Consider the following 26,323-nt stretch of genomic DNA (forward strand, 5'->3'; position numbering starts at 1 on the left):
TTTATCTAATCATCATATAGTAGGTTGGAGGGAGATATCTCTAAACTGGTTTAAACCTAATTGTTTTAAAACTGCATATAGATGATTTATCTAATCATCATATAGTGGATTGGAGGGAGATATCTCTAAATTGGTTTAAACCTAAACGTTTTAAAATTATTGATATCCACTTCTCTCGATATTATTTTATGAGTCTGGTTAAAACTGTCAATACTTTTTCAATTCTCGAGAAATTTTTATCAAAAAATAAATAGTTATTGTGTGCCCTAAGGGCACATATTAGCAAAATCCTTATTTTATATATATGAAGGGCCGGTAATAAGATAATAAATGTTCTTAAATAAAATAACTAGTAGGGATATATCATGATTAGAAACTTCCTATAAATTTTCATCATTTTTAGAAGAGTACGACTCATACAACATAAGAGTACAACCCATAATATCATCCACCTATTTCTCTAACAGTTAAAAAGCCTTTAAAAAAGCAAGTAATTAAATTTTAAATTGTTTTGAAGTTCATAGTAATTCTAACATTGAATAGAATCCCTAGAGGCAAGCCACATGGGTTCAAGGCGGAATTTGAAACTCGGCCCATTTCATTGGTACCTAGTAGAAAGCAAAATCTGTTGTCGATTGAAATGGGCTGGGGACAAAATGTAAAGTGGGCTTTTGAGAAACAAGAAGCTGGAAATGTTCCTCTATCAACTTTTTCGTTCATGACTTCTTGATTATCCGCCGAACATCTAGAAAGGGCTTAAATTTCATTAAAATCCACCATTAGGAGCTACGGTAAGTTATGTTATGTATGCATTAATATACTTAAAATATACACATTAAAATATATAGTATAATTCTTACCTATATAATTTAAATATTATTAATAGTCATTCTTATATATTTTTTAACTTTTTAATCTTGTAAGAATATTATTAGGTAGAAAATGTAAATTGTCCATACTTTAAAAAAAAAAATTTATGTTTATTAATTCTAAACTTTTTGGTTTTTGTATAGTAATTTACTTTTAAGAAATTAAGTATTGAGTAAGTTTTTTTTTTCACTTTTTTTAAAATAAATTTTATATTATTAAGTAAATTATAAATATTTAAGATAATAATTAGTATTTAGATTGGGACTGTGGAGTTATTTATCTCTATCTTTTTTTTTCCCCTTTTTGTATGATAATTTACTTTTAAGAAATCAAGTACTAAGTAATTTTTTTTTTTATACTTTTTTTGTAAATATTATATTAGTAAGTGGATTATAAATTTAATATAGTAATTAGTATCTAGAGTGTGGAATGTGAAGTGATTTATCTTTTCCTTTTTTTTTGTATGGTACTTTACTATCAAGAAATCAAGTATTGAGTTTTTTTTTTTAATAATTTTTTTTTCATTTATTCATTTCTAGCAACTATATTTTTCAAATTCTCCACCACTATATTTTTTAAATCTCCCAAGGTTATCATTTTTGCTAACATTTTAATTTGAAATTTATTAAATCTATATAATTTGGAATGAAATTATTCATTACTTTTTCCCTACAAAATTCATTAATTTTTTTTTTTGCGTAGTTTTATTTTTTAGGTTATGATTATTATTCATCAACTTATCATTATCCCTTTCTAATTTTTCTTTTAAAAAAACCTATTAAAATTTAATCTAAGGAATTATTATTATTTATTAGAAAATATCTCAGATCATAATCTAGTAATCTTCAATAGTGCAATCTCATTTTTATGGATTTATCATTAAAATAAAATTATACTAGTCGCTCACATGTGCTATGCACGAGAACCTACTTATTTGTGAGGTAAACTAAAATAATTTTATAAGAAATTACACCATTGCATGGGTTGCTCTTGTATGACTTCAATTTGTGTTACAATTTGATGAAGAAGCCATTATTTGAATGTGCAATGACTTATAAAAAATTTGTCAAACGGTTTCAATTACTGCAAAAAAAAAAAAAAAAAACTCAAATTTAGATATTAAAACTTTTGAAAGACTAAAAATTATTAATGAATTAGATGATTCACTGCTTATAAATTATTGAAAAAAAATATGACTAAACAATAGAAAGATATAAGAGAAAGATGGGTTACATTCAAAAGAATAATTTCAATTATTGCAAGCTTTTTTATCTTGTAAAAAAGGCTAAAGAGAGTTTGGTGGTTCATGTACGAAAATTAATTTTTAAAAAATACATGAAAAACCATAAAATAATTTTTTTAACAAAGTAGAGGAGAAGAAAATAACATAAGAAGAGCTCATACCTCTATCAGCTTTAAAAAAAATATTGGGGTTTGCATTGGTTTTATAGTATTCATGATTAACCTTGCAAATTTGGAATAAATTATCAACATTTGAGTTTGAGTTTAAGTTGGACTTGTTAGAGAGATAGAGTTTCACTCCTTATTAAGTTTAGATTAAACAAAAATAATTTTGTTTTTAAAAAAATGATAATGATGAGTTTGAGTTTAAGTTAGACTTATTAGAGAGATAGAGTTTTACTCCTTGTTAAGTTTGGACTAAACAAAAATAATTTTATTTAAATAAAATGATAATTTTATTTGAATATTGTGCTGACGTATAAAATTGTGAGAGTTTCAGAGGGTTCCGTTTTATTTATATAGACTTGTGGAAAGCTATTGAAAATGAGATTTTAAAAATAATATATTATTGGATAAAAAAAGAATATTTTATTTAATTTTTCTTATATCGCATATTTATTTGTGGTAGTTTAAAGATTATTTCAAATCTTCAATGGATAGTATAGTATTTTGTGTTTCAATTTATTATTATAGTTTTCTATTTTTGAAATTTTGAATGTGATTATCGTCATTGAATATAAGAGAGTAGGACTGCATGAAAGATAATTGGAATCCTAATGTTTATTTGAATTTTTGTTTAGTTGCATTTTTTATATTGACGTTAGGAATTTTTTAGATTGGAATCTTCATATGCAATCAAAGAAGAAGAAACAAATAATTATTGAAATATATTTACAAAAACCTGTCAAAATTATGTTTGCAAAATATTCATATGCATCATAGACAAATAAATAAATTTGTTAAACGTTGTGCTCATTTAAGATACATTCTCAAAAGAGTTAAAATATTTATTAGATAACACTTGATTATACAATATTTGAGTTAATCGAAATCCACACAATTTTATGCTTATTATGTATATTCGATTATATTTTAGATTTCATCTTGCAAAATCTCTACAATTTATATATTATTAGTGTTAACTCATATTTTGAAGTATACCACGCATTTATAGTTTTATGCTTTTCTAAATTTTTTTTTTTTGTTAAATTATAGCTGTAGGGACACGTTTTGTACCTAAGCCCAAAATAGTGAGGGAATAGGTCCAAATAACCCAATACAATTAATTTGTAGAGAGTGAGTTTGAAATCTAGGTTCTAATGAGTTTATATACCAATTATAATGGGCCAAGATCACAATAGAAACAAGTTTGTATAAGATAAATTGTCCTTGGACTCAATCCAAGGAGGCTAACTCTTTTTTATATGATTCTCTTTCACTTAATAGCATATTCAAATATTGTTCCTTAGTCTACATTATTTCTCTCTCTCTCCTGATCCCTTTGCTTGAGTGTCTCCTCCCCATTTTATACTATCCTTCCTTCTCTCTTTATCTTCCACATATAGATCATATTGTTGGTTTGGATACTTGTTCCATCAACCCATTCTCGAAGCCTTTTGAAGTAGTTGTAAGGCTAAACACTGCTGCTCAGGTATCACTTCCTCATTAATGCGGCTAGAGAGTTAGCTATAGAGCATTCAATGCGGTGGTAGCAGCTTTCCTTTTAGATATTTCATGGCCTTCCCCCTGTCCTGTCACTTCTTGATACTTATCCTTATCAGTGGAACTGTCTGGAATGTTGCTCTTGATATCAGGCTATACCCTCGGACCTCAGCTTCGCCCAGTCGAGGAAGTGTTCCTCCTCGGGCCATCTTCTAGGATGATCATGATCAGGTTGTGCCTCTTCATTTACCAACATGGATTCTTATGAAGATGTTTACCCATTTTCGGACTATTTAATGTCCTCGGATTGGGCTCCTGGCCCAATATATATATAAAGATATGTACTCCTGGACTTATCATCTACAATAATGATATGATGATTGTAGTAAATTAATTAAATTAAGATTAAATCATATCTAATACTCAATACTTTTTTGTGTGATTAGTATTTAATAATGGAGAAAAACTTAAATACAGTACTTAGATGTTATTTCTTAGGTTCTCATTTTAAAATTTTGCCACGTAAATTTTTTCTCATAAGATGAAAGTGTATTTTTTAATTAAGTAGTCACATGATTAAATCTTAAAAGGAATACAAACCCTAAACTAATCCAAACCAAGGATTTTTTTTCTTCAAAATAACAACCTTTCTCAAACAATTTCGTTAGTTAGCAACGTTTTCAAACTATTTAGGAATCTAACATCTCAAGTTAGAAAAACTCGAATTCACTGTAGCAAATAGAGTATATTAAACTCGATTTTTATGTTGAACTCAAGTTTTAGGAACTCGAGTTCAAGTTCCTACGGGATACTTTTCCCTTCCAGTTCCTTCTTTTTTCTTTCTTGACACTAAATCAAATATTTAGAAAATACCCAAAACTCAAAGATCCAAATCAAAATTCTGAAAATACCTAAAACTCAAAGGCTTTGTTTCTACAAATCTGGTTTAGAGAGAGAGAGAGTGAGAGAATATGGTTTTCTTTCTACCCAACTACCCAAATGAAAATTTAGAAAATACCCAAAACCCAAAGGCTAGGGTTTCTACAAATCTGGTTGAGAGAGAGAGAGAGAGAGAGAGAGAGAGAATCCAAACCGTTGCTGTTGTGTTGCTGCATTTTTGTGGGTTGCGTTGCAATGTTTTCTAGTCTACGTTGCTACATTTTTTGGGTTGCATTGCTGCTGCATTTTTTGTTGCTTGTTGGGTTGCTGTGTTCTTGCTGGATCTGCTTTAGGGAACTCGAGTCTTAAGGACTTGATTTCCATACAAATCGTGTATCCAATACTCAAGTTTTGTTGAACTCGACTCTCTCACACTCGATTTGCTTTATTGAAATCGACTCTAACAGACTTGAGAGGTTAGTTTCTTAAATAGTTTGAAAACATTGGTAACTAACGTAATAGTTTGATAGTAAGTGTTATTTTGAAGGAAAAAAAAAATCCTACAAACCGCCATGTTTCTTAAAAAAAAAAAAAAAAAAAAAAAACCGCCCATTAAATTATAGCACTATAGGTGAGGGAGGCTTAAGAGTTTTACTTTTACAAACCCTAAACAAAACCCCGCAATTCCTAAAGTGAATCAGCCCATTACCTACCTTTCCAGTGGTCAATAGGGGCGGGCGCAGGCGCAGCGGAGAAGTTCGTTCTGCTCTCCATTGGATGCCCAATACCCTAAGAAGAAGAGGAGAATTGGAAGCAGTGGACCCTATCCTTCTAGCCCTGAAGCCTCGCCAAGTTGTGCTAAACATGAACATGAAGAAACCCAGCACCGACCACAAGCCCCTTCTCCTACAGGCCGTTGCTCACTTCTTGGACTGCAATGGCTTCTCCAAGACCCTCAAGAAGTTCCTATCTGAAGCTCAACTCCAGGTTTTTTTTTTTAGATGCATAAAATTTTTAATATAGAGCTCAAAATCGTAGCAGGGCAAGTGGAAAATGTTATTACAAAACAGGTTCATAAGACATAAACCACACATGCCCTAACTAAAACAAAAAAAGTGCTGGAAAATCTATGGCCCGTTTGGTCCGTCTGTTTAAACAAAAGTTTTCAATTTTTTTGGGAATACGTGCGAGTGAAAAAGTTTGTGAAAATCCGTCACTCACGTATCAAACGGGGTGTGACTGAGACTGAACCAATTAAGTTAGATATGGATTGGCCTCAATGACTTAAGTTGGATATAAATCAGTAGCAGAAGTGAAGAGGGTCATAACCGGTTGTCTGAGCTATTTTGTTGTTGTGATGTGATGGCCTTTGGAAAGCCCTGTATATAAATTATACTATGATGGGGTATGGTTATAGAAATGATGGCTGTGTTTAGTTTCATATTATTTTCTTGCAGAGACATATTTGGGGTCAGTTTGGTTAGGCATTTTGGGAGATTAAAAGAGCGTTCTTTAAAACCCAAAACTTTGTTTTGCAATCACAAGTCTTTGTAGCTTTTTTACAAGCACTCATTTTAAACTTAAAACACAGTTTTCCAACTGCTTATACAAATGCAAACTTTTGTGTTTAATTTTTATCCCCTTAAATTCGGGCAATTCCTTTTTATGCTTGTGTACTAGGTTGTACCCTTTTTTTTTTTCTCCCTTTTAAGTATTTATAATTTGTATGTACATTTATATACATGCACATAAACACACTCACAAGTCTCAAATGTATAATTATTTGACATGGGGCCCATGTCCTTGTTGGCACCTTGCCTTATATCTTATATGACATCTTTAATTATTCACTAATTGTTTTTGGTTATTTTCATTTCTAATTCTTTTCTCCATTTATCCTCCATGACCAATTGTTCTCAACATTCTTGACTGGTTTTAGCATATCAAAGAAATTTGTTTTATGATTGACTTGCACTTGATATTATGAAGTAGGACTGATCCATGCAAAGGGGTTTTTTGAGCAGACCATGACATCGAAGTCCTTAGTAATGTGTTTATGTGTAGTTTAGTTGTTTCTTTCCAATTATGTTGCGTAAAATATTTTCAGTTCATTCTTGGAGAGCATATCTTTGTAGTTTGACCTGAATTCCACTTGTCAATGTTCTTATTGCAGAAAGATGTTTTGAAGTGTTCCACATTGGATTTGGAGGATATTTGCTACAAGTATATGGAGACGCGGTATGATGAGAAAATTCTTCATTCCTATATGTTTGATTATATATAAACACACATCATATATATGCATGTTAATACAAGCATTAGTCTATAATAAAATATAATCATTATAATGCCTCTAGCAAATATATTTATGGTGGATTTCTTAGTTTTCATGATGTCAAAGGACTCACTCAGATACTTATATTGTTTCATTCAATGTCTGGATGATATCATTGATGATCTCTTGAATGGAATCCAATGTACAGGATGGTCTTTCTACCTGTCAGCTGCCAAATCTACCTTTCACACTTTGTGCCTTTTCTATTGTGCCATTGTTAATTTAGACATTGAATTCCAGTTTCTATGCTCTTGTTTATTGAGCATTGTGTATTTTGCAGGAATACAGGAGTAATCAACCAAAATGTGCAAAGTAAGCCGACATTTCTTTAATACATTGTTTTCAGAAATTTAATGATGTTAGTGGGAGTTATTGCCAATGACATCAGCTCAAATGGTACCTCCTTCCCTTCTAAGGGCAAGGTGGAGGTCGATGTTGTGGGTGATCCACCGAGTGCTTGTGTAACTTACCAATAAAAAAAAAGATGTTATTGTTAGTTATCACTTTCGTCCAATTCGCCCCTGCCCCTGCTTTTCTCTCTCTCTCTCTTAGTGAATGCTGGATGTGCTTAAATGGAAAAATCTTGATTTAACTCATTCTAGTTCTGTTAAATATCAGATACAAAGGCAGATGACTCTAGTAAAAGAGAGGGAGAATGTGATTCTTCTGTGCATTTGGAAACTCGAAGTAAGAAAAAGAAAAAAGGTAGCAAGAGTGATAACTATGCTGTTGTCAATCAGTCTGGAGCCACAGGTGAAATTCCGGATTCTAAAAACTCCAATGAGATGATAACAAATGATGCAGCCCTGGAACTAAATGTAAGATCTAAAGACAAGAAGAAAAGCAAGAAGATTTCTGATTCTCTTGGTCAAGGAATTGAACAGGTCAACACAGAAATATCAAAGGAACCTGCTGATCATATTCTGCCTGAATCACTTGCAGAGGAACCTGATATGAAAAGAAAGGAGAGAAAGAAAAAGAAAAGCAAGTTGGAATCTGGATCAGTGCCTGGAGCAATTGAAGAAAAATATAAAGAACTGGTATCTTCAGAAGAGATTGGTGTCAAATCAAAAAGTAAGAAGAAACGGAAGGATGGTTTGGTTTCTGAAAGTGTTTTTGGTGGAAATTCAAAGGATCTTGAGACAGAAGATGTAAATGGAAACAATTCTGAAAAAAATGAATTTGATGCATCACATGAGGTTGTAGCTAATGAGAAGAAAGGTTCCAAAAAACGGAAAAGATTGGCTTCAGAAGAACATGATTTCCAGGCTCTTGACAAAAATGCCGTTGAAGAATCTGAGAGAAGTGAGCATCCTGCAAAGGTGAATGTATCCCAAGGAAGTGATGAGGCAAGTCAACGTGAAAGTGTTCAAGTTAGTTCAAAGGATTTTCAAAAGCCATGTAGCAAAAATCTTGATGGGCAGGCAAATGGAAACACTGAGAAAAATGAGGAGAAATCTGCCTTTCATAAAAATAAGAAGCAACGTAATGGTTCAGTTGAGGTACAATTCTAACTACCTTCTTAATCAACACTTGCACCAACTTCAAAATTAAAATCCAAATCCTTCGATTTATCAAATGCAGCCATGTATTTGATCAGTTGCCAAAATACTATCATTACATGTCTTTTGTTGTAGGTACCATCTTAGTCTAATATATGGCTTTCTCTGGTTTGCATGTGGGACTATCCATTGTATTAAATTTCTACCGTAAACAATATGCATGTGCATACTTTTAGAGTCCTGTCATTTATATATGTTGTAAAGTTATGAGTTGTTGCTTGAATGATATTCCTGTAGCTCACATTAGTTCCTTTATGTGTCAGTTCAGTTATATAATATATAATAAACCAAACTAAATAAAACCTAAATCCCAATTATTTCAAGTTGATTTTATAGATCCTTTTTTTTAAAACTATTTGAGGTCAGCCACTATATCGGTTTTTAATATTTTATCCTATGTACAATTGTACATTTTCACCTTCATATTTATCAGATCTTTTTTAACCATATCTACCTATGTTGCTTTCAGCTTCTCTCATCATATGGTGTAGCATTTTCATCTAAAATACCACAAATTAGAGTAAGTTGGGACCCATCATTCTTTAAATGAGGGAATGCGATCAGTGATTTATAATCCATTGGACAATTAAGATGAATTTTACTTTAAATATTGTGATAGATAATAAGAAGAGAATAGTGTCTTCAGAGTACTTATCCAAAAAGAAGGGGAGGGGGAGGGAGAAAAGAGTGTCTTCAAAAACTTTTTATTCAATATCATACAGTAAATGTTTCATTCATGGATTATTTAAGGTGAATGTTGTTGTCTCTGCATTTGAAATTGGCTATCAAGTTGTAAAATATTTGTAACAATAGCAATTTGGACTTAGTTAGCACCAACTTCATGAGAATTTTTTTTCATATATAGTTTTTTTTAAATGACAATTCTGTAAAACCGCTTTTAATATGTGATATGCTAATTCAGCTAAGAAGCTTGGGTATGGGTACAATACGATACGGGATATGGTGATATGGAAATTCCTGAAAAATTAGGATAAGATAAGGTGGGGATGTGTATTAATTAATTATTAAATATATTTTTATTTATATATATATTTTATATATTGTTAAGCATAGTGAATTCATGGCCTTTAAATGATGTTTAGAATACAAACCAAGATCCAAAAGAGTAAATAAAAGATAACTAGATAAGTTTTTAACTTTGAAATCAATATGTAAAAAAATAAAAATAAAAATCTTAATAAGTTTGGACTATCTCTTATCGAAAAGTAGTATCATCGGCGTATCCCAAACATATTACCTATTTATTTATTTATTTTTAAAAGGCCAGGATGTGCATGCAGGAGTATACCAGAGGTATCTGCCTATCTGGTACAGATATGTATTTGATACGGTGAAACTGAAGTATCCATGCTTCCTAGTAATTCAGTGCTTGAGCCTTTCTAGCTTTTTTGATTTTTCAAACATGACATAATTCAGTTTGAGGGAATTGCCATATTAACTTTTCTTGGGGTGGCTCTTTGTTTACTTAACTTCGGGTGTACTTCTGGTCACATACATGCATGTATATATCAGAAAAATTCATAACGTATATTGTGTGTATGAATTATTTTTATGTTCAGTTGGCTTTAAGGTGATATTACCATAGAAACTAGTCAATCGGTTTTACGCAGTAATCACATGCTTTTTATGGACATATGCACACTGATTTTGAATGCAAAAACAATCTAAGATCTATCTCCATGTTTTACAAAATTAAGCAAACAAACTTTTTATTGTTATTTTTATTGGTATGTACCTCGTGCACTCCATGAGATTTGGATCACTCCCATCAGGGTGGAAATTCCATTTGATAACCAATCTAATTTTTTGTATATGAGAAACCTTCTTTTATTTAATAGTGAGCTGTTGAAGATGTAGTTTAAAAAACTAGATTGGTTCAACTGTGATTTGGGACCTATGCCGATCTGTGTCCACGCTAACAACTTGGTTAAATGGAGGTTCAACTGTCAAAACTGTGAACTGGAAATTGGTTTTGACCTTCTTACATGCATTACTTATTTTTATTAAAGGAGCAAATGGGTTAAGTAACAAACCCAAACATTGAACTAAAGAATGTTAGACCCACACAAAAGTTAGCTGATTCATTCAATGTTTGAAATTCTTGATGGATTTTGGCATTTGTATGGAGGAATTATAACATCCTTTTTCATCCTCTTCCGACTAGCATGGCTTATCGTATGGGTTTTTTCATCCTTTTGCTTGAGTTTTTTCTCATAGAACTGCATTGAAAAAGAATAACGTTAAGAATGTTTACTCTAAGAAGCACAGACATGGGTAAAGGTAGGGGTACTGGCATGACATGGTGACACGGCAATTTTTGTAAAAAAAGGACATGGTTACAGCGGGACACCTCTATTAAATAATTATTAAATATATTTTTATTTTTATTTTCTATGTATTATTAAACATTTATTTTCCATACAATGTTAAATATATATCAAATTAAGAGTAATAATAGAATAGAAAGCAAATCCATGACTATTAATGGATGTTTAGAAAGTAGAATACAAACCAAGAATAAAGATATTTATTAATTTTCAAATGCACTATTACTATTTAGAGCATGAATGCTCGCTTTGTTTTGTGAAATGGTATTTGATTCCTCTCGTTCTCGTGTCCTGACTGTGTCCTGTATTTTTTTTTTAAATTTTTCAAAAAGGACACGGGTACGTATCCGCAAATGAGGTGTTCGTGTATTCTAGGTTTTACTTTAAATGAGCTACTATTTCCCATTTGTTCTTTATAAATTACCTCCTAAGTTCAAATGAAGAAGTATCGCTAAAATACCTGATGGATTTATTCAAATATTTCTTTAAAAGGAACCAATACATTCAACAAATTAGTACTTACTGCAAAAAAAGGGTTTTGAATTGGTTTTTTACCATGGGTGGTTGGGAGGAGTTTCATAGGATGCTGTGACAATGATAGTTCTTTTAGGACAGATTTTCAGTGCACCAAATTGTGGGTGTGATATTTGTTTCTAATTTCTTTTTTTTGTTCTTTCCCCACTCACACTTGTTATTTTTTAACTTGGTGCTGATGAGATTTTCTTTCTTAATGTTTGTATTTCATTTCTGTTGTTGATGTTGTGTGTGATGATGAGGATGTTTCTCAAGGGGCAGAGCTTTTTCTGTGAAAATGTTGTTTTCTTAACTGCTGTAGATTGCTAGTGATATTTATGTTGATGGGTTTTGTTGTTGCAGCCAAAGACAATTACTGCATTTCAGCGGGTAAAAGCTGATGACGTGGTATTCACTGATGAGAGGCTAAAAGATAATTCTTACTGGGCAAAGGTGTGATATACTAATACTTTGTGTGTTTTTTTAAAGTATTCCTCCCCTCCCCTCACCCCCCCCCTTCTCCCTCCCTCCAATTTTGTCTGTATTTTCTTCTGTGCGTGTATTAGATTTTTACTGTTGGTCAATTCTCTGCAGGATGGTGCAGAAAATGGCTATGGTGCTAAAGCTCAAGAAATTCTTGGGCAAGTTAGAGGAAGGTTTGTTTTGCTATTATGGCATTTATGTCAAAATTATTTTTTTATTTTTAAATATGAAATATATGTCAATATTAGTTGGATATATTGTTATTTTTTGCATTCTGTTGTTGAGGTAAAAGCTGGCCTAAACACTATTGACTATATTATCTTCATTGCCAATTTTTTGGGAAACAAACAGAAGCTGTTAACTCAGCGGCCAATTTTCAAAACATGATGAAAGCTGCTTCCTTTATTATATGTGATGTTTCTAATTGAGTGAAGAAGATTCAGGCTGAGAGAATCACACATGAGCGTTACAATGTGAATGAGAACGCATATCTTGCACTTTTTTGATATCTTAGCTTACATTGTGTTCTTCATTGTATGAGAGAAGCACCCTAACAACCTCTCTCTCTCGCTCAGGGATTTTCGGCATGAAAAGACCAAGAAGAAGCGTGGGACATACAGAGGAGGGCAGATTGATTTGCAATCCCACTCCATTAAGTTCAATTATTCGGATGATGAATGACCAAGTGTCACAAGTTCCTTCTTTTTCTTCTTCTCTTACTTTTAATTTTTAAAATTCTGGCAAGTCTATCTTAAATTTTGTAACTTTGATTCCCTGGACGCTTTCCTGCTTTTATCTTTCCCCTTTTCTCTAAATCCATTTTTTGGTTCGTTACTTGTTTTAGGACAATGTATTTGTACTAAATTTTCTTAGAAAATTTTGTTGGAATATAAAGAGAAGAAATCTAAGATTAAGAATCCTATTTCTCTTACTGTGGAGCCCTTTGGTCTGTATGGGAGGGACTGTGACGTTGCCTATTGTGATCATGGTTATCTGAATTGTACCAAGCACCAATCTATCAAAGGATCGGTATACGGGTTTATTGGTTCAACTGTTAGGACTTTTAATAATTAACTAATTTGGGAAAATGTAAATGTCAACATGCTGGAAAGTATATAGAAAAAGAGAACCAATATCTCGGAAAATAAAAGTTAAAATTTAAGAAAAACTGATCAATTACGCAACTACCAATAGTATGTCCTACCTAACAATTAACACATAAAAAAAGAAAAATATTTCTGGGAAAAATCTTCAATAAATTTGTTGGGGGGGGGGGGGGGGGATCCAAATGGCTAATAAAGTTCATATGAAGGTAAACCTTGAGAAACGCATGTTGGTTATCTTCGAAAAATATACATTTAACTCGTACTTAGGTTGAACAACCATAATTGGTGAGGGTGTTGAGAACACCTGCCTAACCTTGGAAGGTCAAGGGACAAAGTCAAAGGGAGCACGGTGCAATCTGAGGGGAGACAAAGGTAACTTAGTATTGAAAATGGAAGAGAAGAAAAAGGAAGGATAAAGTGACCATCCTTTCCGCATTAAATGCACTGCAACCACTTAGCTGGCTGAATTAACGAAGAAATAACTATGAATAGTGTTTACACAGCTAATACCCTAGTGTAAAAACCTTCTAGTACGGTCTTGATGGGACAAGTATTAAGGAAGTCTGATCATGACCCTTCAAATGTAAGATCTATATGCATCTTTGCTAAGTTATATAAAGCCAAGAAGCACCCGGATCAGAGGGAGGTCTAGTTTGGGAGAGAAAAAGAGAGAAAAATCATCCAATTGTAACATCATCCTTAGACTAAACCCGAGGATGAACACTTAGCCATTTCTAAGCTATTTCCTGTTGAATACTACACATAATTTTAATCTGACCTTAACATTTTGTTTTATAACAGGTACTTAAAGATTGACTTTACATCCCATCTCTATAAATTAATTGTGTGAGCGAATAGTAATTGGATTAAAACCAACCATATTTGTCTGATTCACTTTTTGCCCGCCACAAAATTTATAAACAATAACAAAGATAAGAAGATCAAATCATAATACAACTAGAACTCCTACCTCTTATTTTGGAAGAAAATTTTAAGTTGACTTAGTGTTATTTTCGTCTGAAATAAGACGGACTTGTTTCTCCAAAAAAGCTATGCCCAGGGTGAATACTTTCATTTGAGTGGTGAACTACCATCCATTTTGGTGTTGGTGGCGTCACAAAAGCCATGAACTACCTGAAAACCTGGGGGAATCAACTTGGAAACTCAACTCGGAGTTTGATTCAACGTGGTGTCCCAATGGCTCCATGATGACAAGAATGTTATGAGTATGGAGTAGCTAACGATTGTGGGAATGGAATCTATTGTTTCTCGCTCTAATAACGTTCCATGTCAGAATCTTCATTATGGGTATAGTAGGGGAAGGGACACTTGCAAGTTGCAATGCAGAGGCGGATGGGGAGGGAAAACCCCTTTCCTGTAGGAGTAAGGGTAATACTTGATAAACTATTTGTGAAAGAGGGAGAGAATGGAAAGGAAGATAATGGTTGGATGGATAAGCAAAAAGAGAGGAAAAGAAGGGAAAGCCATAAATGACTTGTGTCATAAACTAGAGATGATTAACTAATAAAATGTATCATAGGGGATTTTAGCAAGGGAAGATTCAATTGACATATTTGAAAATTTTATTTTCTTATTTGTAGGACCATAATCCAAAGAATATAATTGAGTAGCTTCTTCCACTAACAAATTGTGGCGAACTAATTCAACTATATTATTTTAAATTTTATTTTCTTGTTTTTAGAACCCTAATCCAAAGAATGCAGAATAGATTTTTCACTTACAAATAATTTATGAAGGGAGAAAGAGTAATAGGAAGGAAAAGAACAATCGGATGAGTTAAAAGAGAGGAAAAAGGAAGGAATGGAAGGGTGAGCCCCATCATAGATTTTGCCCAAATTAGACGAGTATTTTATTTTAATGAGAATAAAATTACACTTTACTTTACCCTCATTTAATAAAATTACACTTTACTTTACCCTCATTTAATAAGAATTAAAAATGGAGATAACACTAAAACTAAACATTTATGTGATTTCTTTCTTTCTTTCTTTCATGAACTCTCAAATATAGTGTAGCTATACTAAAAGTACTAATACAACAAGAACTTTCTTTGTCACCTGGCTTCTTTCCTATTCTTTTCATGAAGTTTTGGGTAAAACAATATGAGTAAGTAGTAACAGAAAAAACCAGGAACCAAAAATTTTATGGCTAAAATCAAGTTAAAGAAGGCACTTTTAGAAGCAACTTGTTCCAGCCCCACGTTCATGCCATGAATACTTCTTCTAAAAGATCGTCGAAAATCAAGTCCTCCAACTCATGCCCCACACTTTCAGTATCAAATTTGAGATTCATCCATCCATCTCTCTTTGCTAGATCTTTGATCACAACACGATCCACTGGCTGGTGAACCTCTGGTCTTGGGCTCATGTGCCATCTTATAAGTGACCAGACTTCATTGAGAACTTGGTGTCCTGCTGGACCAGGACAGTAGCTGTATGACCTTTCATGAATCTCCATGAGTGCCTCGTTGATTAGATCAAACAAAAGCAGGTGACTACAATTTTCGCCTTCTTCATTTCCAGAACAATCAGGATCCGGGAGCAGGCAGCCTTCCACTTCCTCATACATCAAAGGATCAAGTGGCTGGTCATCAGAATGCCATGTACCAAGGGCCTCATTTCCACTGAATCCAGACAGCTTTAGTATATCTCTCACGTAATTAAAGTCAGCTTTGTCTTTTGCATCCAATTGAAGATGCGGAATTTCATTTTCCATAAGGTTTTTCAGAAATTCTACTTTCTGAAGTTCCACTCCTTTGTCAACCACTACAGGGGTAGTCATGCCAGACTCATGTTGCTGATTGACCACATTATCCAGTCCACTGTAAAGTCTGCCCTTCACTTCTTCTGAATCTGCTTTCATATAATCACCATCCATTTCAGTGATAAAGCACACAAGGTGGTGAAAGGGGCGGGTAATTTTCTTAGCTCAATTTAAAGGGAACAAAGTAAAATAGCTTTACGAATGGATAAAAACTGTACTTACTTTAATATAGGAAAGTGATCAGGAAACCATCAAACACAAAAATCACTAACTTATATCTGTAAAAATAATTTGGCAGCAGCAACAAGAATTTAAAGTCCGTTCAATCCAAAGGCAGGGCCTTTTGCTGTACAACTACATGATAATGTAATTAAGAAAAAAAGCACTCAAAAAGATAATTCTGAAATTCTAACTTCAATATATGCTGGCCTATAATTAACATGATAAAACCAATAATTCACTTCAAGTAAAAAAATCATGCGTTCCTCTTTTTTTACCTAACCAATCTAAATTGAGAGAGAATACATGCACTTGGGGTAGAGATGGTATGCATGAGAATACACACACTTGAATTGAGATGATATAATGAAGTGTTAAGGTAAAAAAATTGACAAATGGGAATACCTTCTGATGAAGGAAACTCTTCATGGCTGGCTATCTTCTCCTGAAAATTGGAGTCAGGCAGAGAGACCAGAGTTAGTTCTTCCGGTTTAGCAATAGGTTCCTTTGTGGGTCCAATATCCTTTTCGTCGTCATTGTGAGAAGCAATTTCCTCTGCTGTCAAGTTGTCAAAACCCACTTTAGCTTTTTCCTCATTGTTTGTAATTGATATTGATTCAAACTCATCTCCAATAACTACATTAGTTTCACCAACTCCAACCAAGTTTTCTTGAGTTTCATTTTCAGCAAGAGTAGGTAATTGAAACTGATTTTCTGAATCTATAGGAAGGTCTAGGCTTTTCTGTTCAACAAAACTATGCTCTCTGCTTTCCGTGACATCTGCAGTATTGCTAGTTATTCTTCCTGAAGAAAAAGCATCAGAAGAGTCCTCGCCCTGATAGATATAAGCTTGGAGAATGGGTAAAGAACGAACCCTTGCCAGTGATTTGGGGGCACTAAATGAAGGACTTACTGAAGGAAAAGATGCCTCTTCTTTTCTCAATATTGGTCTTTCAGAGGTTCGGTATTTGGCTTCTCTGTTGAAACTAGTCTGATACAACTGAGAATATCTTTCCATTGACTCTTTGAGAGATGAAGTTCTTCTCATGTGGTGTGTTTGGCCCTTGCTGAGGGAAGGAGAAGAATAATAAATTCCAGGACTGTCTCTTCCTTCTCTATTTATTGCAGGGTGCTTCAATTGATGGGTAATCTCCTTCCATTCCTTATAAAACTCACGGCCATGAGGAATTTTGTGAAGGATAGCATCCATAGCAATCCGATGCCTCTCTTTTCTGTTCTCCTTAATTAAATGCTTTATCTTCTGTCTAATATCCTTGAAACTCTTGACAACCACTTGATTCTCATGTATCTCACTCCGAGTTTTCAGAAGCTGGACTGAACCTAGAGAAGAAATATTAGCAAATTCAGCTGTATTTTTATTTGATCTCAGAATTCCATCTGCTTCATACTCAGTTTTGTACGGCATCAACTTTTTGACAAGTTCTCCCGAGTATCTGGAATCGAGTGACTTCTGTGATTGACTATGCAACTTAACCTTTTCTGTTGCATGAGACCCAATCCCCTCTTGCATGTGTGTCAGTTTACTAGGCACAGAACCTCTTTCGCCTGATGAGCCAGGTAAAGGGAATGACTCACACTTATTCAATGCCATTTTTACATTTCTTGTGTCAAGGGTGTCCAGAAAATCCTTTGTCTGGAGTGAAGAATCTGGAGTGAGCTCCTTTGAATGTGGTAACTTCTGCTCCATCATAGGCTTTGTGTTGTCCAACTTTTCCTGAAAAAGTGTGTGGTTCTCAGTTGGTTGATTCTGATTCTCATTAAGCTGGTTATCCTCCAGGAATTCTCCTGTAAACATGGTGCCACACCCTTCAAATCTTTTGTCGCTGGTAACTGGACCTTCATGGGACACCAGAGGCAGCGGATCCATTGCGCTGGAAGCAGAAGAGTATTCATGTGTTTGGCGAAGAGTTTTGGAACTTCCACCATCTAATACTGAAGGTTGCAAGTGATGAATGGAATCACTTCGCTTTAAAAGTGGCCTAGCAGGACAGGATGAAGTTCGGTGATGGTGGCCCTTCTTTTTGGATATCTCCTCAGCAATCAGTGCTTTTATTCTGGTTTTAACAGAACTTCTAGGTTCTCGAGTATACTGTATCATTTTTTCTCCAACCTGATAAATTTCAAATCAGACCAACTTTGCTAAATTCTTTATTAAATTGTTATTGTAAAGATGCTAATCAGAAATTGGTACATTCTAATTTCTATATTTTAGATTCAACCTACTGTCAGTAATCTAAATCAGAACGATCACCAAGAAATTCAATGTACTGACTAGAATCCTAAATCATCAGGACCAAGAACCAAGACCTGCCCTTCCCCGCTTTTTAAATTCTATAGGTGGTTCACATAAAAAATTTGGTCTTAAAAAAAATATACAAATGCATGCTAGCAAAAATCCTTTTGCGTCAACTTACAACAGAGTTGTCCATATCAGCACTATAAGACTTATGCCTTTTGTCTTCTCTTAAGGCAGTTGTATCGTTCCCTGGGCTTCCAACTCCTACAAAGAAGAAAAAGATGTTGTAAACATATGTAACTTGGAAAATGAAGTCCATATTACATATCAGTTTATCATCAAAGGGATCCTGAAGAGAGTGATAATAACAGTGATGTTTCCACCTAGGACATTTTGCATATCAAAATAATAAGAATTCAGTCCACATAATTATCTTTGGCATAATACCATCAGATATCAGAATCAGATTCAAATTTGAACTGAAAGAGGCTTCCTATTTGATGTCTGACCATGACTAGTATATGAATAGAAGACTTATCATCTGATTTAAAGATCACATATAGATAACTATGACACCAAAGTAACATGTCTTGCTAAAAGCAACTAAAGAACCCACAGTAATTAGACGAAGAGAATTTTGCATAAAAAAATTGATTACCCACGACACGCCCACCACCACGCCATTTGGGTGTAAATTTTTTCTTAATATAACCCCAGTGCTGGTACTTAATAAAATGAAGCATACTCCACACACATCCTGGATCAGTTCTATCTATCGAAAATGAAGAATGCTTTCCCATTGTTCAGAAACTCCGCCTTTCAAACTTGCTTGAGTGACAAATGACTTCAGCTACAAGCTTGTCAAACCTGCTCAAAGTTAACATGAATATCAAGCATCACTGATCACACAAACATGGAATTCCATTGTCTTGGCATAAGTATGTGTTAGATTGTGAAAATTGAATTTTCACATGACCAATTGATATTTGGTAAAGATAACAAAAAAATATTTATGTAAGATTTTAAAAATGATGGATTAATTTTAAAAATGATTGAATCCATCATGGAAAAAAAAAAAAAAAACAGCATGGTTTTATATTGATAAATAAAGGAATATCACCCATAAGCTAGCAAAGAATTATACAAGTCCAAAACATGAGAGAGAAACATATAAACAAATTCAACTTGAAGATTTTAGCTAATTATCTCTGACCCCAAAAAAAAAAAAAAAAAAAAAAAAAATTCAAGACTTACTCTCTCATTTGGTAACTGGAGTGGTTGGGGATGAGAAGGAAGGAAGACCCAATTTAGCATTTGATTTCCATGTTTGGTTGAGAGAAAAAAAGGTAGGCAAATTATTATCATTATGGGCTATGAAATTATCTGGGAAATATATATATATATATATATATATATATATATATATATATATATATATATATATATATTTATGCATAAAACCCCTAGGCCTTCTTCAATTTTTGTTTTTTTTTTTTCATTTTAATTTCTTTACACATGAATCATTAAAAAAGCTCAGCATTTTCTTTTCTTAAAAAAAAAAAAAAGGAATAGGGAAGGAACATTATTATTACCTTTGGGGAGGAGAAATGTGTGGCTCAACAAGTTGTTGCGGTTTTTCACAGTTTTGGCCATAGCCACGGCAAGAGAGAGGGGCACAAAGAATACATTGATAAATATTTTTTCTATTTGAACAAAGAATACAACGAAAAATTAACAAACCAAAGAAAGATCAAGTGTTTGTTGGTTCAAAGACACCAAAGGAGGAGACTACTATTCCATCCCCTATTTTTTCGGATTGGTTTTGGTATTTGTTCTCCCTCAAATTTCTGAGCTCTAATGCCTTCTTTCTCTTTCTCTCTCTCCTTTTCTTGGCCTGTTCGGTTCTAAGTTCTAACATGCGCCAATGTTTTCATGTTGCCCTTCTGGTTCTAACCAACTTAACGGTATAACGCCCTCTGTTTGGTTGTGGTTTTTATTTTATATATGAGTCCGTTAACAAATCCGTTTTAAAAAAAAATTTATCAGGAGATAAATATTTAAAAAAAAATGGTATATTATTGTGAGCTTTACGGCACGCGTTAGTAAAATTATATATAAATAAACTTTTTGATATTGTTTTCTTTGAATATTGTCTTTCCTAGGTAAGTGTGGGGGCTTTCTCAAAAGAAGAAGAAGAAGAAGCTAAGTGTGGGGGCAGAGTCGCAGAGAATTGACCCGGTTCAAAAGCTAATATACGCAGTGTTGAATTTCATTTTATTTCGGTCAAAAAATTACCTTCTGACTAATTAAATTGTATGAATCAGAATCATCTCCTAATTCCATATCAGCTTAAGTTTTGGCATCCTCTTATCCATTTTCCTATAATAGTCCAATCGGATTCAGATCCTCTAGATTTTCGAAAATACTCTACCAAATAAATTTCTTTAAATTCTAACAATTTTTTAATAATTTAATGATCTAGATTCTGCCATGTTAGTATTCTACTAACAATATTCTTAATTGTTTTGTTTGTAACATTATTTTATTATTTTAACAATATTATTAATAGAATGTTGACATGACAGAATCTAGATCATTAAATTACTAAAGAGTGGTTAAGATTTAAGGAAATCTATTGGTAGAGTACTCTACAAAATCTAGAGGATTTGAATATAGTCCAATCTACTAAATTTTAGTGGAAAAATTCTTAGGTACTCTTAGGCCTCGTTTGGAAGGAGGGAATGGAATGAAATGGAAATGAATGAAAAAAATAATTTTAGAATATTCTTCCATTCTCTTATTCGAGAGTTTAACGGGAAGGAATAGAAAGTCCATTCCCTTGTTTGGGAGTTTAAGTGGGAGAGAATGAAATGGATAGGAGGGAATATTCATTCCTCTCTATTTCCTTAAAATCTCAAATTTTCATTCTCCTCGAAATTAGGAAGAATGGGAGGTAATGAAATTAGATTTAATTGATTTTTTTACTAAAACTCCCAAAATACCTCTATATATTCAACCATTTATTTTAAAATAGGGATCTAATAGTAATATTGTCATAAAATGATTCTATTCCATTCACTCCATGTTGCCTTCAAACAAGATTACTTAGGCTGCGTTTATTTTGACTTCAAATGGTTTCAGGAAATCCTTTTACACATTTCCTTGTGTTTGGTTGTGCATGAAAAATAGAGTTTTCCGGAAAATCATTTCCTTTGATCGTAAAAATAACGGGGTTGACCTAGAAATGGTTTGAAGCAAAAATTTTCACTTCAAACCATTTTCGGACTCAGAAGCGCAAAGAGAGAGAGAGAGAGAGAGAGAGAGAGAGAGACTAGCCTAGATAGCACCACGCTCCCAGAGACCAACCCACCGATGGCGCGAGATCGCGTCATGACCCAGATCGCGCCGTCGCACCCCAGCACCGCGATCTTGCACCGTCAAGCTTGCGCTTGCGCATCACTGTGAGATCGCATCGCATCGCGCAATGACCCAGATCGCGTCGTCGCACCCCAGCATTGTGATTTTGCGCCGTCGGGCTTGCACTTGCGCATCGCGCCATGACCCATTGACCCCACGGCACCGGTCTTGTCGATCGCAGTACCGCGCCGATCGCACCACAGCACCGATCGCACCGGATTTGATGAATTTTTTGACCGAATTTGATGATTTTTTTTTTTGGGTTTTGTTTCTTTTGTGTTTGTAGACTGAGAAATGATATTATATATTTGTTTGGAAGTTGAGAAAATCTGAGAAAATGTTAGCAACAAGTAGAAAATGTATTTTCTATAATATTTTCAAGATCACAACCAAAAACCTGAAAATATTTTCCAAAGTATTTTTTAAAATGCCACCAGACATCTAAAAATATTTTCCTTTCCCGAAAATATTTTTACCTAAAATTATTTTACACTAGGAAAATATTTTACACTCAACCAAACGCAGCCTTACATTTCATTCATTTTTATTCCTTTCCATTCCTTTATTTTAAAATATCTAATCAATGTTACTTAATTCCATTCCATTCCATTCTTTTCTATTCCTTTCACTTACTTAAATACATTCCATTCCATTCCATTCATTTTCATTCTCTTATGATCATTTCATTTCATTCCGTCCCCTTCTCTTATGAACTCCTAAATAGAGCCTTAGAGTAAGGAGAAATTATTCCCCTTCCTCTTACATTTAGGATAGATCTCACTATGAAATTACTAAGTAGACCCTACTATGAATGTGAGAAGAGAGAGCATCATTTTTCATATTTCGGAGGTACTTAAGAGTTAATCATTCTAGTGAGTATGATGATTTCAGCTGAAATGTGACTAAATCATTGTTTTGATATATATATTTTTTAATTTTAAAAAACTTATTTCTTATTTCTTTATTTTATTTTATTTTATTTTGGTCAATATTTACTCACATATGACGTTAAGAACATACATTATTTGATTTTGAATTGATAATTTAATATGGGATAACATTATACTATGTGATGAATACTTTTTTCTTTTTGGAGATAAATGTGATGAAGACTTATAAGTCTTAAGTTTAGCCAAAAAAAAAAAAAGACTTAAGTCTTAAGTATATATGTATTGTGTGTATGTGCGCGTGTGTGTGTGTGTTAAAGGTGATATTAGTTTGGTTTTTAAATAGATTTTAGGACGGGACCAGGTTGGTCAGTCTGTTAAAAATTGGACCAATACCAATTGAAAAGAAGGATGGTTCAGTTAGTGGTGGTGCTACATTTAGTGACCTGAATTTTTTTATATATATAATAATTTAAATTTTATTGATTTATTTACCCTTAAAAAAAATAGGAATATCCTCAAAATTTTTTTATGCTAATAAAATTAAATTTTGGTGGATTATTTGTTCAACTTTCAAGCAAAAAGAAAAAGCTCATAAAAAATATTAAACTAAAATCTAAAAAAAAAAAAAATTATAATAGAGAATCTGAAAAAAAAAAAAAAAAAAATATAACAGAGCAAGCCCACCCAAGGAAAAAAAGCCCAACATCAATCCTAAACAAAACCAACCCTAACTAGATTTTTAAATCAAAATAATTATTAACTAAATACCCAACCGGCCCAACCCAAATGAATTCTAAAAAAAAAAAAACCAAAACCCAATACTCATCCACTGATTCATGAAATGGTAAAGCAAAAACTAAAATTAGAAACCTAACCCAAAGAACAAAACCTCCTCAACAACAACGACCAACAGACCAAGCATATTGGTGCGACGACGCCTCTGCCTGAAACTCGAGCAACAGAGCACATTAGGCATTGGAGATTAGTCCGATCGAATTAGAGCTTGCGATGCTTGGCCTCGAGTCCTTCCTCGCCTTGACATGCTGCTACGGCCCGCGGCGCTACCCCTCAAGCTCCCTCAAGGTTTTTTGATATGAACTCGCTGCCATGGTTTATGTAAACATATTTTAGGTGTGGTTAAGCATTTACATTGGGTCTTGTAAATGCCATATATTGGTAATATTTAGCATCAAAGACCTAGAACTCCCTATTACCCAATCTTGCAAAGTCTTGCAATTGCAAAGAAATTTGCAATTGTGCTACAGTGTCATCCTATTTTTATGATGACACTGTAGCAACTTGTAAAATGTTATATTGTATTTTATGGCGGTGGGTAGGTATTTTTAATTATTTTTTATGAAGAGGAAGAGAGAGAAAAAGTTGGTGAAATTAATATTTTAATGAATAGATGAGATAAATAAAAGTTAGGATGTTAGGTGTGCTATAAAATGATATGATATAATTGATAAAGTAATTTTTAAAATGATAACATAAAATAGTTCCTAAAAAGCAGACGTGAATGGTTTGTGTCGCTTATATGAATATTAATGGGGCTGTTGTCATGTTACTGTTTCTTACTATTAGTGAGACTTAAAAGAATGGCCTAAATTATCTTATTGTACCATGCAAAAGTTGTGACGGTAGCCTAAAATGTCAGTCAGGTCAAAGCTCTAAACTGTTTGATTTAAAAAAAAAAAAAATCTGTAAAAGGAAGCCTTCTTCACGTTAAAAATTCAAAATTGGCTTACAGTTAGTTTGGTTTGATTGTCATTTCATTGTTCAATTTAATTCATTGATTAAATAGGTAGCCCTTTTACCGTTAAATCTCATGACTGTATAACTGTTTGGACTGTTTTTAAATAATAATAAAAAATTTTTTTTAATAACCCTTTTACAATTAGAAATTTAGCTTGAATATGGATTTTTGAGTCCTAAACCACAAACTCAAAAATGTAGATCGGTAATCTAGACCAAACCCAACCTAACTAAGATGGACTAAACTAGATCGAACCCAGTGGCGGCTCATGAATTTTTCTTAGGATGTTCCTTAAGAAACATAAATTACCTACGTAGTTTGTCTTTTATAAATTATAATTTGTTATATTGTTGTTTCATTAATTATAAAATTATTAATTGTTGTTTAGCCTAACATAATTTAATTTCTTTGTCTTTTATAATGAACTAGCATGTAACTCCATGCAAACGCATGGATGCATTTAAAATTAAACAAAATTTTTATTATAAAAATATAAAAAATTAGTCAAATTATTATTATTTTTTTAAAAGCATGTAACACATACATTCATTTGTATATATAGATACATTTAAAATTAAACACAATTTTTATTATATAATATAGATAATTAGTCAAATTATTTTTTTAAAGTAAACGTAATTAGTCACTTTTAAAATTCCTACCTAAATTTAATACTACTTATGATTATTTTTTTCTAATTTTTAATAAGATAGAACATGTGGTGATTTTTGTTATGTGGTGATTTTTATTTTATTTATTTTTTGAGAAACATGTGATAATTTTTATTGAGTATATGTGATTGCTTTTTAAAATTTTTTTTTACAGTTTATTAATATTAGATTCTTAGTATTTTGCACTCATTAACTCACCTGACATAAAGGACGTGACTAACCAATCGATGCACGGATCTCAGTACGCGGTTAACTCCTTTGCACGAATCCAAGAACGTTAACACACACCAACTTGAGAAGGATGTTGGCTGAAAAGTTCTTCAGTTCATCAATACGATGAAGATCACAAAGCTCTTTGGTTACAAAACCCTACGGCGTACAAACACAACAACTTCTTCAAGAAAAAGATGAACTAGGGCGTATGTCTCCGGTCACAATATGCTTGATCAAAACCTTTGCCTCACACTTGTGAAACCTTTGATGACCCTTAAAATAATCCTTATATATGTTTAGGGTTGTGAGAAAAGAAAACCTAAACACATACACATGGATATGCGAGAAATCAGATCTGAAAAACTGATTTTCATAAATCTTGATAGATAGGTTATTTATTGAGCAGCTGTTAAGCATCAAGCTGAAGATCCCTTTTAAACCTTGATAGATGCTATCTGTCGAGCTAGCTATTGAGTTTTAAAATACAACACTTCTTCAGTTGTTTTTTCGATAAATTTGCATGACTTCAATACTTGGACTTGAACTCTTGTTCCTTGAAGTATTAAACACATCCTAGATCTACCCAATTACAAGTAAAGTACGTTTTGTCATAGGATTAACCAATTCTAAATGACATATGTTCTTAACATGATTCACATATGTCCCAGCAAAATTAAAGGTAAAATTATTAGAAAGATTAAGGAAGCAAATTTTTTTTCAATTATACTTGATTGTACCCCCAATGTAAGTCATCAAGAATAAATGACTCTAGTACTACAATGTGTGTATATTTCAACTAGTCCCATAAAATAGATGAGCATTTTGTAGAATTTTTAAAAGTAGATGATACTTTTGGAAAGGTCTTTTTAATGAAATTATAATTGTAATAAAAAGTCTTGAACTTGATATTAATGATGTACATGGACAAGGATATGATAATAGGTCTCATGTGAAAGGAAAAAAAAAGGGTACAAAAAAGAATAATTGATATAAACAAGGATTTTACACACTATGTGGTTGTCATAATCTGAACCTTGTGCTATGCGATGTGGCAAATTCTTGTCCTAAAGTTATATCTTTTTTTGGAGTAGTGCATCGTAGATATACATTGTTTTC

At 32.9% G+C, this 26,323-nt stretch overlaps 2 protein-coding genes across 2 annotated transcripts; one reads left to right on the forward strand and one right to left on the reverse strand.

Annotated features, from left to right (window-relative positions):
- Positions 1 to 5,264: 5,264 nt before the first annotated feature.
- LOC142610379 (uncharacterized) lies at positions 5,265 to 12,825 on the forward strand. The gene is made up of 7 exons (XM_075782188.1): positions 5,265 to 5,640; positions 6,827 to 6,891; positions 7,269 to 7,300; positions 7,607 to 8,490; positions 11,775 to 11,864; positions 12,006 to 12,067; positions 12,470 to 12,825. The coding sequence occupies exons 1-7, from the start codon at positions 5,431 to 5,433 to the stop codon at positions 12,573 to 12,575; spliced, it is 1,449 nt and encodes a 482-aa protein (XP_075638303.1). The 5' UTR covers positions 5,265 to 5,430; the 3' UTR covers positions 12,576 to 12,825.
- A 2,398-nt stretch (positions 12,826 to 15,223) lies between these two features.
- Positions 15,224 to 18,122, reverse strand: LOC142610439 (uncharacterized). The gene is made up of 2 exons (XM_075782249.1): positions 16,409 to 18,122; positions 15,224 to 15,873 (listed from the first exon to the last, which is right to left on the reverse strand). Exons 1-2 carry the CDS (start codon positions 18,120 to 18,122, stop codon positions 15,224 to 15,226), a joined length of 2,364 nt encoding a protein of 787 aa, XP_075638364.1.
- Between the last annotated feature and the right edge of the window lie 8,201 nt (positions 18,123 to 26,323).

Source organism: Castanea sativa, chromosome 9 (genome assembly GCF_040712315.1).
Source record: "Castanea sativa cultivar Marrone di Chiusa Pesio chromosome 9, ASM4071231v1".
Lineage (NCBI taxonomy): Eukaryota > Viridiplantae > Streptophyta > Magnoliopsida > Fagales > Fagaceae > Castanea > Castanea sativa.

What these genes read in the sequence shown, in the direction of transcription:
- LOC142610379 (XM_075782188.1), top strand. Translation starts at nt 5,431, where the DNA reads ATGCCCAATACCCTAAGAAGAAGAGGAGAATTGGAAGCAGTGGACCCT. An exon ending in TATCTGAAGCTCAACTCCAG is followed by an intron (nt 5,641 to 6,826) that starts GTTTTTTTTTTT and finishes TTCTTATTGCAG; the next exon opens with AAAGATGTTTTGAAGTGTTC. An exon ending in TACAAGTATATGGAGACGCG is followed by an intron (nt 6,892 to 7,268) that starts GTATGATGAGAA and finishes TGTATTTTGCAG; the next exon opens with GAATACAGGAGTAATCAACC.
- LOC142610439 (XM_075782249.1), bottom strand. Translation starts at nt 18,122, where the DNA reads ATGATACAGTATACTCGAGAACCTAGAAGTTCTGTTAAAACCAGAATA. An exon ending in AGAGTTTCCTTCATCAGAAG is followed by an intron (nt 15,874 to 16,408) that starts GTATTCCCATTT and finishes ATATGAAAGCAG; the next exon opens with ATTCAGAAGAAGTGAAGGGC.